This window comes from Pichia membranifaciens (assembly GCF_001661235.1).
Source record: "Pichia membranifaciens NRRL Y-2026 unplaced genomic scaffold PICMEscaffold_2, whole genome shotgun sequence".
In the NCBI taxonomy this organism is placed as follows: domain Eukaryota; kingdom Fungi; phylum Ascomycota; class Pichiomycetes; order Pichiales; family Pichiaceae; genus Pichia; species Pichia membranifaciens.
The window spans coordinates 748732-760393 of NW_017566983.1; the positions used below are offsets into that span (position 1 = coordinate 748732).

Below are 11662 nucleotides of genomic sequence, written 5' to 3' on the forward strand. Positions count from 1 at the left end.
GATTCAGCAGGAGAATAAAATGCAGCACAATAACAACAACAACAACACTGGGCAAGTCGCGATACGACAGAAACCTTGCAGCAGCAACATTGGCCTCTTTTTTTTCCTGCGACAGGATCCCGGGTCGCGGCCAACGGCCCGGGATCACGTGGAGATGAGGGGGATTTTTTTTTAATTTTCTTCTTCTGTACGTTTCCTTTCCTCCCTGGCGCTCCGGCCCGCTCTTTCCTTTTTTTTTCCTTTCCCAAAAATTCTCCGGGGCATTGGGCCCTGCGTGATTCACTTGAGGCCCCGAGGCCCGCGGGGCCCGCGGGGGGGCAACCGCCACTTCTGCTCTATTGCTTGCGCTGACTCCGGCTGCTTGCACGGCGCTAGCGCCGGGTCTCTCCTGCCTACGAGGCCTGCGGCAGCGCGCAACGCAGATGATTCACGCAGCCGCCGCTGAGTCATCCGGGGGTCTGCAGGTTGGCAAGCGAGAGCGAGCAATGCCGCTTGCGTGTACCATGTCTCCGCATATCACAATAGAACAGCGCACTCGTGAGCGCAGCGGGGTCCCACCATCAGGACGACATGTAGCCGAAGAGGGGCTTCCAGCACAAGGCACCACATAGTGGCAACGACAGGCAGGCAGGCCTTTGACAGACCGGACAAACCAACTACGGGGTCCTCTCGAAAATTCCGGGGCCGGCGCACAGGCAGGCTGGCGCCACCCTGGCGGCCAGCCCCCCGTAGGCGGGACGCGGTTCCGCCCGCTATGGGCAAATGCGAGTCTCGGAGAAGGCCTGCGGGTCGTCGGACAAACGGTGCAAGTCGCGGTGCGTAGAAAGCCGGAGCCGTGCTGGCGCCTGCGGCGGCTAGCTCTCTCGTAGCAGCCCGGGGCGCGGAGGGCCCTGGGGGTGTGAGTCGTCTCGGGGAAAAAATTTGTCACTTTGGACGGTTCTCGAGTTCCGAGGCCTTGAGGTGCTTGCATATATAAGTAAAACACCAAATCCGTACGTGTCTTGAGAGGTGTGGGGAGAATAAGGGGAGCCCACAAGAAACAGGAGATATGTGTTTGTTTTTTTCTTTCTTGCCTCCCTCCTTTTGTTTCCTCTTCGATAACCGCATTGTTCAATAGCAACGAAAGCGACAACAGCTGCCCCGTCACTTCTTGATACAAAAAGGCTCGCTAGTACACAACGCAGAACGCATAGCATACCACCCAGCATAGCAAACACTCCACGATGCTAAGATCACAGTTCAGAAACGTTTTGAGAAACGTAAAGCCCTTCCACGCGGGGGGCAAGAGAAGCGTGGCGTCGTCCACCCTTTCCTCGTCGTCCACCCACAGCAAGCAGCAATCGAGAAGCTCCAGAGTGCTGGCTGCCTCGGTGGCCTCTGTGACAGCAGCAGCCGCTTCCTACTTTTTGGTCCAGCCTTCTCTTGCGAACGACGAAGCTGCAACCGCTTCCTCCAACAGAAAAATTCCTGTCGAAGAGTTTGTGAAACACAACACCGCCGACGACTGTTGGATTACGGTCAACGGTAACGTGTACGACTTGACCGACTTCATTGACATGCATCCCGGTGGAACCACGCCTCTAATCCAAAACGCTGGTCACGATGCAACGGTCTTATACAACAAGATCCACCCAAAGGGTACTATTGAAAACTTCCTTCCTAAGGAAAAGCAGTTGGGCGTCTTGGTTGGTGAAGCCCCAAAAATTGAGATCATCATTGATGACAAGGAAAAGCACAGATTAGAGCTGTTGGAACACTTGCCTGCGCTATCCAGAATCCAAAACATTTACGACTTCGAATACATCGCAAGCAGGGTCTTGACTGAGCAGGCTTGGAACTACTACTCTTGTGGTGCGGAAGATGAAATCACAATGAGAGAAAATCATTACGCTTACCAAAGAATCTACTTCAGACCAAAGTGCTGCGTTAACGTCCAAGATGTTGACACCTCCACAACTCTTTTGGGATCAAAATCTTCTGTGCCATTTTACGTTTCTGCTGCTGCATCTGCCAAACTCGGCCACGACGATGGTGAATGCTCCATTGCCAGAGGTGCAGGTAAGGAAGGCGTTATCCAGATGATTTCTTCTTTCTCATCTTATTCATTGGATGAAATTGCAGAAAGTAGGATTCCTGGTGCTACCCAATGGTTCCAGTTGTACGTTAATGAAGATAAGGATGTCGTCAAGAGAACTATTAAAAAGGCCGAGGATTTGGGCATGAAGGCCATTTTTGTTACTGTTGATGCTGCTAACAGAGGTAACAGAGAAAAGGATATCAGAATGAGAATTACTGAAGACCACGATGAATTGGATGAAGATCATTCTGTTAGAGCTGGTTCCACTTCTGGTGCCATGCCTTCCTTCATTGACAAAAGGCTGACCTGGGATGAAGTCAAAGACATTATCGGCCTCACCAAACTACCAGTCATGCTGAAAGGTGTCCAAAGAACTGAAGACATTGAAAAAGCAATTGATATTGGTTGTCAAGGTGTTGTTTTATCCAACCATGGTGGTAGACAATTAGATACTGCTCCACCTCCAATTGAAGTCATGGCTGAATCCGTTCCAATTTTAAAGGCTAAGGGTAAGTTGGACCCAAATTTCAACATTTTCGTTGATGGTGGTGTCAGAAGAGGTACTGATATCTTGAAAGCTCTTGCAATCGGTGGTAAAGATTGCAAAGTTGCTGTGGGTCTCGGCAGACCTTTCTTATATGCCAACACTGGTTATGGTGAAAAGGGTGTCAGAAAGGCCATCCAAATTTTGAGAGAAGAAATGAAGGCCGACATGAGAATGTTGGGTGTCACTAATCTGAACGAATTGGACGAGTCTTGTATTGACACTAGAAGATTAGTGGGTAGAGACGCAGTCAACAATGTCTTCAACAACAATTACTACCCAATGTCTCAGATAAAGTTCAAGAACGAGTAGGTCAGATAGACAACTCATTGCATCTTCCCACTCGATATCATTCTCTATCCTACCGCATACAAATATTATTCCATTCTTCCTTTTCTTTGAGGAGAAAACAATATTAAAAAGAAAATAACTTAAAAAAATTACAAAAAAATGAAATAAAATATATCAAGAAACGTGCAAAGGAAATTAGTTCCGGTGGTAATACTATCATTATTATTATTCTTCATCATCTTTTTCCCTTTAATTCTATTTACTATTGTTTTACACTGTATATTCCGGGTTTATAAAAGATTAATTTGTGCATTCTTTCCATTTACATATCAGCGCCAAACTTACTGTATTTGTTTTTCTTTTCAAATCGATGTTTAACTTTTTTATACTATACAGGAAATTTATATTTCCATTTTGACTGCGGACGAAGTCAGAATGGAAGATTTTGCATCTGTGGCCGGTCCAGAGTCGGCAGCATTGGCATCAGTGGCAATCTCTGCAATCGCTTCTAGATTAGTTACCGAAGGTGTTGCTGACTCGAGCCCATTACTGACTTTCGTTGGACTGTTTTTCAAAGATGTGGTTTTGGTGTCTTTCTTTTTCAGATTCCCTTGCTTACTGTCACTCGTACCGTTTAGTTTCTTCTCCAGATTGCCCTCTTCCGTTTTGTGCCAACTTGGCCACAACATCAAATATCCGTTGAAGCTTCTGACTACTTTGCGACCTCTCTTTCTAGCCTCCTCTATCAGTTGGTTTTCCTTGCCTATCAGTTCGTGTTCTTTGAAGCCCCTCAGGTCTCGCATGCTAATCACACCGTTATTCTTATCGAGCTCTCCAACTTCGGGAATTTTCTTGTGTGATGACACACTTATAGAGTTGGCCTTAGCAGTTATAGAAGCTGCGTTGGCTATTGTAATATTGGCAGTTTCAATCGTAGTTGCATCTTTCTGAGTTTCGCTGACGCCAGCGCCATTTGTAATGCTTTTGTTAGCCAGCTCCCCAGTGTTTTCATTACTATTATTATTTCCTTCTGTTCCAGGAATGGTATCAAACTTGGCCCATTTGCTCGTCCTCCGTCCGCTTTTGTCTAATTCTCTCACAATACTGGTATTCATAACCAAACCACTTACACCTACACGAACGTTGGATGACAACTTTGAGCCAGCATTTATGTTGCTCGTAGCACTAGCACTACCAGTTCCAACAGTACCACTGTTAGCGTTATTGTTCCCAATATTATTGAGGTTTGACAAATTACCCACGGTAGCGACAGGACTATTGCTGCCGTCCTGGACATCACTCAGTGATCCTGCTGGCTTCAATGACTGTTCTCTGGATACTACTTCTGGACTGCTCAGATTCAGTTTCAACTTTGCCTGTGGAGCTTTGGTTGGTTTGCTTCGTGGCTTCGGCTTGTGAACATGTGCAGCTAAATCTGGAAAGCCCGAGAGTTTTTCGGGTGATAATTTCAACGTGACAAGTTTTGTCTTTTTGGCTGCCATGACTATGCCTCTTTGTTTTTCAATACAAACTTGCAATACTTTATGATACAAAAAGCTTACAACGGCCTATAACTAGTGGCGAGATGTGAAAGGAGTAGAAAATGTGGACATCCTCCACTCTTTCCATCTGTAAGTATCGTATTTATTGATTGATTGCGCGTACACCTGAATATTGGTACCCTGTATAAAGTAGGTATTTCCTGCGCTAGACTTTTCTTTGAGGTACGGAGTATAGACTCAGTGTCAGAGACCGTATCCAAGGCTAGCAAATGATATGACCTTAAACCGTTTTAACATTTTATATGTAAATAATGAAAATCAGTGTATTATTAAGTGACTATATGGAAATAAATAGGTCTAATACCTGGACGTAAAATTACAGATGCTAACGTTAAACATAAGTGCTGCATGAAGTAAACCTCTAGCTTGTCTATATACCAAAGTTTCCTGTCATAAATGCATCTCTTGCATTCCTCTTGTTAAGGTTTTGAGGCCCATGTAATTTATCAACACGGTTAGACGGCGGTAAATGCTGAATAATGTTCTTGCTATGGGATGAGGTCTTCTGTTCTTCATGCGAAGGATGGGCTATTTGGACACCAAATTGATTTGGAGGCATTGGCGGATAGTACACTCCTTGAGGGTATGGAGGAAAAGGCTTACCCATATTTGGAGTTGGAGATGCATAGTGAGGTGGCATTTGGTTTCTCGGGGATTTCGATACACGCTTCCCGGCAGGGTTTGGAGGAAACTGTGGAGGCGGATACTGTCTCGGGGAGAATTGTTGTGGAGGATACTGCCTTGGAGAAAATTGGGTCGGTGGAGGAAAATATCCTTGTGGAGAGTATTGCCTTGGTGGGTATTGCTGTTGAGGCGGTGGAGGGAATCCTTGTGGAGGGAAACCTTGAGAAGAATATCCTTGTGGGGGAAAAAGTTGTGGCGGATATCCTTGTGGAGAATGTGGAGGGTATTGTGGAGGATATCCTGATGGAGGATACTGCTGAGGTGGATATTGTTGAGGTGGATATTGTTGAGGTGGATACTGCTGTGAATGGTGTGGCTGAGGAGAAAAATGCCGTGCAGGAAGTTGATGATTTGGTTTTTGGGCAGGAGACAATGCCCTGTTTGGATTCGAAGAATTCCTTACCGCTTGCTTTGGCGGTAATATACCTTGTTGAGGCCCATCAATAGTAGCATTGGGTTTTGCAGGAAGAGGGGCGTTTCGTAAATCCTCAGAAAATTTTGTGTGATGATCCCTACCACCTATTGTTGTAGCAGGATAAGCTGACGAAGATTCAGAAGATACGGAAAAATTCAGTGGATCTGCCAATGGTGGAGCTTTTCTGAGACGTGACGAGTTAGAGACATTACGTGACTGTACAGTCAAAGTGTCGCTGCTGTTTTCTAAATCATCCATACAATCTTTAAGCTCTACCTCAAGTTCATCGATCTCATTAATGACTGGAGATCTTGAAAGTGCAGTTAACTCACTTTCTGACCTTTCACCGGAAGCCATGTCACCTGGCGTCCTATCACCGATTTCAGGTGGAGGAGGTAGATTAGGAATTTTTTCACATTCATTTCCAAAACTCCTACTGCTTGGCGCAGTATTAGGCACAGGATGTGGTATTTGTTGCTGGATTGGTGAGAGTGGAAGTTGTTGAGCTGTTTGATCGGCTGATTGATGAGTAGGTGACTGTAAGTTTTGCAAAGCAGGCTGTACATTTGGCGATACAAAAGGCTGAATATTTTGTTGCTGGATTGGCGATCTTTGGGGTTGGATTTGCTGTGGAGAATTTTGATAACCTCTGGGGGAGCCCTGATATTTCATGTTAAGAGCCGGCGAGGCAGAACGCGGAGGGCTTGAAGACATCTGTGGCGACTTAGAGACTGGAGAAGTAGAGTACTTCTGACGAGGTGACCTCGAAGGTGGTGGTGATTGCTTGTTATTATGTTGCTGATCAGGATATATTTGATCAGAAAATTGTCCTTTTGTTGGAGATTGCATGTACATCTCATAATTTATAGCAGCACTATTCTCCGGAGATTGTAAAGGGGAATAATAATTTGTCGGCGATGGGGTACCATTACTTGGAGTGTACATTTGCCTTTGGGCTTGTGCTCCATTGGCATGTTTTACATTGGTATGTACCCCATTGGCATAGTTCAGATTGCCGTTTTCATCCACATTAGTAAATCCATTATGATTCCCGTTCATCATTCCATTTGAACTTACATTCTCGTTGTTTTCTCCATTTGTGAACCTGTTGTTTCCAAATCCATTGCCATAAGCATATTCATTGGAGTTGATAGCAGGGACATATAGGTGTGCTTGAGTTTTCGATGGAGACTGCAGATCTGCCTCTGAAATTCCAAGAGCATCGAATCTGAGAAATGTATCCTCTGCATCCAGAATTGGTAAAGAGATACGGATTTCCTCGTTATTAACCACTTTTGTTGCGTAACGCTTAGCTGGCATGGATTGGGGCTCGGGCTCTTGGATTTCCATATAGTGTGGACTTTCAGCTCTTTTGTCAGAACGTGGAGGAGGAATCATTGTAGGAGCCGGAGCCGGAGATCCGGATACATTCGAGCTAGTTGTCCCATTTTGTGGAGGCGGCTTACGAGATTTCGAACGTGGAGGAATCTCGTCAGCATCGTAATCCTTCCGTGGCACAGGCGGAGGCGGTAAAGAGGTCGGTTGCTGGGTTTTCAGCTCTTTGACATCGACTTTTTCCAGCACTAACTTTTTCTTCTCGTGTTGAGCATCCTGCTTCACCTTCTTGGCTTCAATTTCCGCAAGTTGAATTTTCTGCTCAAGCTGCTTTAGTTTTTCCTGCTTGATCTCCAGCTCGATATCATAGCCATCTCTTTCCAAATCCTGCTCCTCAACTATGACCCACTTTTTGAAACCTTCGGCCAACTCTACTTCCATGATGTAGGTTTTACCAAAAGTTTTCTTCTTTAGATCTGTTTCCTCAACTCCTAAAGACGCTAGCCAGGTCCATATGAAATAGTCATCAATGCTGGCTCGTCCGATGACGGCGGTGAAGATTTCATGCACTCCTTTCTTTGAGGGAGCCAATTTTCTCGAGGTCATGTCCGTTGACCAGCCAGGAACTAATTTGAACTTCAGTGAGCTTGAGTTATCACCGTCGCACATGAGATCCGAGTCATACAGACAGAGATTTTCGAGCAACCTGGTGCCCTCCGAGGAGAGTTTCTCCACGACCTGATCTTTTTCCTTGAACAACCTCTTCAACAATAAAAAGTCCTCCCTGGTGTAAAACAATGTAGCATCGTCGAACTTTAACGTTTTGCTCACCCGTGTGAGTAGCTCGGCCGGGTTCGCCGAGGGGGTGTTTGCCCGGATGGTGACCATTGGGATCTCCTGCAACGGTCTCGAGGTTTCTAAGGTTGCGGATGTGGGCAAGGGTGGATAGTCGGAGCTCTTCAATAGGACCTGGAAGAGCTTTGGCAATCGTGTCACGTCGCCGTTGGGGGGCATGGCTTTCACAAAGGACAAGAGCAAATGGTACATTGCGTCGCCAGCAGGTATCCACTCGTAGAGTCCTCGCTCGAAGGAGGGGGCGCCCGAGGCCTGGTTCCTCACCGGGTTAAACGCCCACAGGCCACACATCTTGCTCAGCTTTCTGGCGGACATGAGGTTCTCCTTAGAGTTGAGCACAAGCGCCACTATCAAGTCGAAGAAGTCGTACACGATCGACGCATGCGCCCCCGACGAGAGGCAGTTCGGCATGAACTCCAAGAACGCCTTGTCTGGGAAGCCTGCGCTGTCCTCGAGCTTCACAAACTTCGTGTACGCTTTCCAGCCGATGATGGCCTTGCCTGGCAGCCGACACCAGAGAAACTTCAGTGCACTCATGAGAATGCACTCGTCCGTCTTCCTGATAATCTTCTTCGCAACCTGCTCCTCCACGGGCATTCCCCGGTAAAACACGCTGTTGAGAAAGGTCTTGAGGTCCACATCGTGGTGCGCCGGCCGGAAGGGCAGCATGAGCATCGGCGTCTTCGTGCCCTTCTTCTTGATCTCGGACGTGATGAGGTGCACAAGGTCCTTGATGTGTTTCCGCTCGAAAGTGATGTCGTACTTCTTTTCAAGCAGATACTGCTCATCTGTCTTCCGTTTGTACGTGCTTTTGAACTCCCGCAGCGCCTCAGGCGCCACGTCCGGGCTGTATATGAACGACTCCTTCGCCACGTCTTCCCCATTCATCGGCACAGAGTCCGAGACAATGAACGACGGTATCGCCGGCAGCGTTTTTTTAGGTCCAGACATCCGACTCGATGATACGGGCAACAGCAGAACTATGACACGAATGACACACCCTGCAGAGCTTTGCCTACAAGCCCCTCCGGAATTCACAAAAAACACATCTCCGCTGAGCATGCTCATGTCTGATCAGATCAGGCCCCGTATGGCTACGCCAAAACACCATTCTGCGACACACGAATTGTCAACAACAGCGAAAAAATCAGAACTGCGCTAGAAGCGCTCCGCAGACGCGACTGCACAGTTTGTCATGCCGCGACGGGTGTGTTGCAACACCCACCCTCCGCTCGAGACGGTGAGGCCCGTCGAACAGGGAAACAGACGGAGTCAGAAGGGAAGAGTGTGGTGTTGGAGCCGTGCTAGCAGATAGAGTAGAGATAAAGAGTGGTGAGGTAGCAGAAGACACAAGAGCCGCGTTGCTGCAAGAAAGGAACGAAGAAGAAAGGAGCCAGCGATACTGAAATGACCGTACTGTCGAAGGTAGATATTGAGAAGCTGAAGCAGACGAAGAAGATTGGGATCATCGGGCTTGGGGACATGGGCCTTCTCTATGCCCGGCGATTTTCAGAAGCCGGGTGGAGCGTGTGTGGATGCGACCGGGAGGAGCGCTATCAGGAATTGAAGGAGAGCATGGCATCGCTGTTGCCCGAGGTGGAGATCTACCGGAACGGGTTCTACGTGTCGAGAACTGCGGACTACATCATCTACTCGGTGGAAGCGGAGAACATCGAGAAGATCGTGGCGCTGTACGGCCCAGCGACGAAGGTGAACGCGATTGTCGGCGGGCAGACGTCGTGCAAGAGTCCAGAGATCAGTTCGTTCGAGAAACACCTGCCGGCAGACGTCGAGATCGTGTCGGTGCACTCCCTGCACGGGCCCCGGGTGGACACGACGGGCCAGCCGTTGGTGCTGATCCAGCATCGTGCGACGCAGGAGAGCTTCGATTTTGTGGAGTCCGTGATGTCGTGTCTCCGCTCGAAGCACGTCTACTTGACGTACGAGGAGCACGACAAGATCACCGCTGACACTCAGGCCGTGACGCATGCTGCATTCTTGAGCATGGGTGTGGCGTGGCACAACAGCCACCAGTATCCGTGGGAGACACCCAAGTGGACCGGAGGGATTGAGAACGCCAAGATCAACATCTCGATGCGGATCTTCTCCAACAAGTGGCACGTCTACGCGGGCCTGGCCATCACAAACCCGTCTGCACACAAGCAGATCTCCCAGTATGCAATCTCCTGCGAGGAGATCTTCACCATGATGATACAGGGGAGACGGGATGAGCTCCGGGAGAGAATTCTCGACGCCAAGCAGAAGGTGTTTGGCCACTTGGGAAAGGACCACCAGCTGTTGCTCGACGATGACTTGCTTCAGCAGTACTCCCTAGCGAAGAACCCACCTGGCGGCCACCAGCGAAACTCACACTTGTCCCTGCTATCAATTGTCGACAGTTGGTCCCAGCTAGGCATCGTCCCCTACGACCACATCATCTGCTCGACGCCCCTCTTCAGAATTTTCCTCGGTGTCTCCGAGTACCTCTTCTGTACGCCAGGCCTCCTGGAGGAGTGCATCAACGTCGCCATCGAAGATATCACGTTTCGCCAGGACGACTTACAGTTCACAATGGCCTCAAGGGAGTGGGCTAACGTCGTCAGCTACGGCGACTTCAACCTGTACCGCAAGAAGTTCGAGAACACACAGGTGTTCTTCCAGCACATGTTCCCTGAAGCCACCAAGATGGGCAACGAGATGATCAAGACAATCTTGCAGCGTGTGAAGGACAGAGAAGCCGCCCAGAATTAGAACTTTCCTTTTCCTCGTACTTAAATACACTACGTAAATGTCTATGTAAATTACAACCACTACGTAAATGTCTATGTAAATTACAATCACTGGAATAACCAAATTTTTAGAATTAGCCGGAGATGTCATTTCGGGGGTGCTTTGCGAAGACTTGGAAAGCTTTCCGCAAAGTACTGCTTGGCTATTTCTCATCCCCCAAGAAAGGAGAACGTAAAGTGAACAAAGAAGCCATTTTTAGCGATTTTTAGCGGGTGCGACAGATGTACACGTATTGCTGGAGGCTTCTTCAGCGGATGGGGGGCACAGACAGATCAACGAACATAGGGCATACCCGTGCAGTAGGAACCACTTGCCCTACAAGACAAGGTAGAGACACCAACGTATCGCCACATACACGCATACACACAGATACAGACACACAGACACACAATGGGTAACATATTCAGTTCGATGTTTGGCAAGCTCTGGGGCGTGAACAAAGAGATCAGAATCCTCATATTGGGGTTAGATGGTGCTGGTAAGACGACAATCCTATACAAGCTCCAGCTGGGAGAGGTGATCAAAACCAAGCCTACGATAGGGTTCAACGTGGAAACGTTGCAGTACAAAAATATCTCGATCAACATGTGGGATCTTGGCGGACAGACCTCGATCCGTCCTTACTGGAGATGCTACTACGCCAACACCGCCGCAGTCATATTCGTCGTCGATTCGACGGACAGAGATCGTTTAGAGACGGCCAGAAAGGAACTACACATGATGCTCAAGGAGGACGAGCTTGTCGACAGTGCGCTACTTGTGTTTGCCAACAAGCAGGACCAGCCCGGTGCACTGACTGCCGCCGAAGTCTCCAAGGCACTCGGACTCGTCGAGTTGAAAGACAGAAGCTGGAGTATTGTCGCCAGTAGCGCCATCAAGGGAGAAGGGTTGACTGAGGGCTTGGATTGGTTGATCGACGTCATCAAGGAGGAGCAAATGTAGCGGTCTTCTGCAGTATCACCTTGACATCTAACCCACTGCTCCTGAAAAAAAATATAATTAGATTCTGCACAGTGAAGCCAAGAGCACCATACGACTTCCACTCCCATTACCCCTTCCATCTGCCAACATTACTGAATTTTGTATAGATTGGAGACAAATGAAATACT

At 48.2% G+C, this 11662-nt stretch overlaps 5 protein-coding genes across 5 annotated transcripts; 3 read left to right on the forward strand and 2 right to left on the reverse strand.

Moving 5' to 3' along the window:
* Positions 1-1000: 1000 nt before the first annotated feature.
* Positions 1001-3222, forward strand: PICMEDRAFT_15323 (hypothetical protein). The gene has a single exon (XM_019160769.1). It carries the CDS (start codon positions 1224-1226, stop codon positions 2931-2933), a length of 1710 nt encoding a protein of 569 aa, XP_019018477.1. The 5' UTR covers positions 1001-1223; the 3' UTR covers positions 2934-3222.
* Positions 3193-4451, reverse strand: PICMEDRAFT_15326 (hypothetical protein). The gene has a single exon (XM_019160770.1). The coding sequence runs from the start codon at positions 4412-4414 to the stop codon at positions 3314-3316; it is 1101 nt and encodes a 366-aa protein (XP_019018478.1). The 5' UTR covers positions 4415-4451; the 3' UTR covers positions 3193-3313.
* Positions 4452-4731: 280 nt separating this feature from the next.
* On the reverse strand, positions 4732-8676 carry PICMEDRAFT_15328 (hypothetical protein). The gene has a single exon (XM_019160771.1). It carries the CDS (start codon positions 8649-8651, stop codon positions 4845-4847), a length of 3807 nt encoding a protein of 1268 aa, XP_019018479.1. The 5' UTR covers positions 8652-8676; the 3' UTR covers positions 4732-4844.
* A 409-nt stretch (positions 8677-9085) lies between these two features.
* PICMEDRAFT_15329 (hypothetical protein) lies at positions 9086-10632 on the forward strand. Its single transcript, XM_019160772.1, has one exon. It carries the CDS (start codon positions 9171-9173, stop codon positions 10512-10514), a length of 1344 nt encoding a protein of 447 aa, XP_019018480.1. The 5' UTR covers positions 9086-9170; the 3' UTR covers positions 10515-10632.
* A 311-nt stretch (positions 10633-10943) lies between these two features.
* Positions 10944-11495, forward strand: PICMEDRAFT_71445 (hypothetical protein; the record flags this gene model as incomplete). The annotated part of the gene is made up of 1 exon (XM_019163925.1): positions 10944-11495. The coding sequence occupies one exon, from the start codon at positions 10944-10946 to the stop codon at positions 11493-11495; it is 552 nt and encodes a 183-aa protein (XP_019018481.1).
* Positions 11496-11662: the final 167 nt, after the last annotated feature.

Excerpts from the sequence above, each read along its gene's own strand:
- PICMEDRAFT_15323 (XM_019160769.1), top strand. The coding sequence starts at position 1,224 with ATGCTAAGATCACAGTTCAGAAACGTTTTGAGAAACGTAAAGCCCTTC.
- PICMEDRAFT_15326 (XM_019160770.1), bottom strand. The coding sequence starts at position 4,414 with ATGGCAGCCAAAAAGACAAAACTTGTCACGTTGAAATTATCACCCGAA.
- PICMEDRAFT_15328 (XM_019160771.1), bottom strand. The coding sequence starts at position 8,651 with ATGAATGGGGAAGACGTGGCGAAGGAGTCGTTCATATACAGCCCGGAC.
- PICMEDRAFT_15329 (XM_019160772.1), top strand. The coding sequence starts at position 9,171 with ATGACCGTACTGTCGAAGGTAGATATTGAGAAGCTGAAGCAGACGAAG.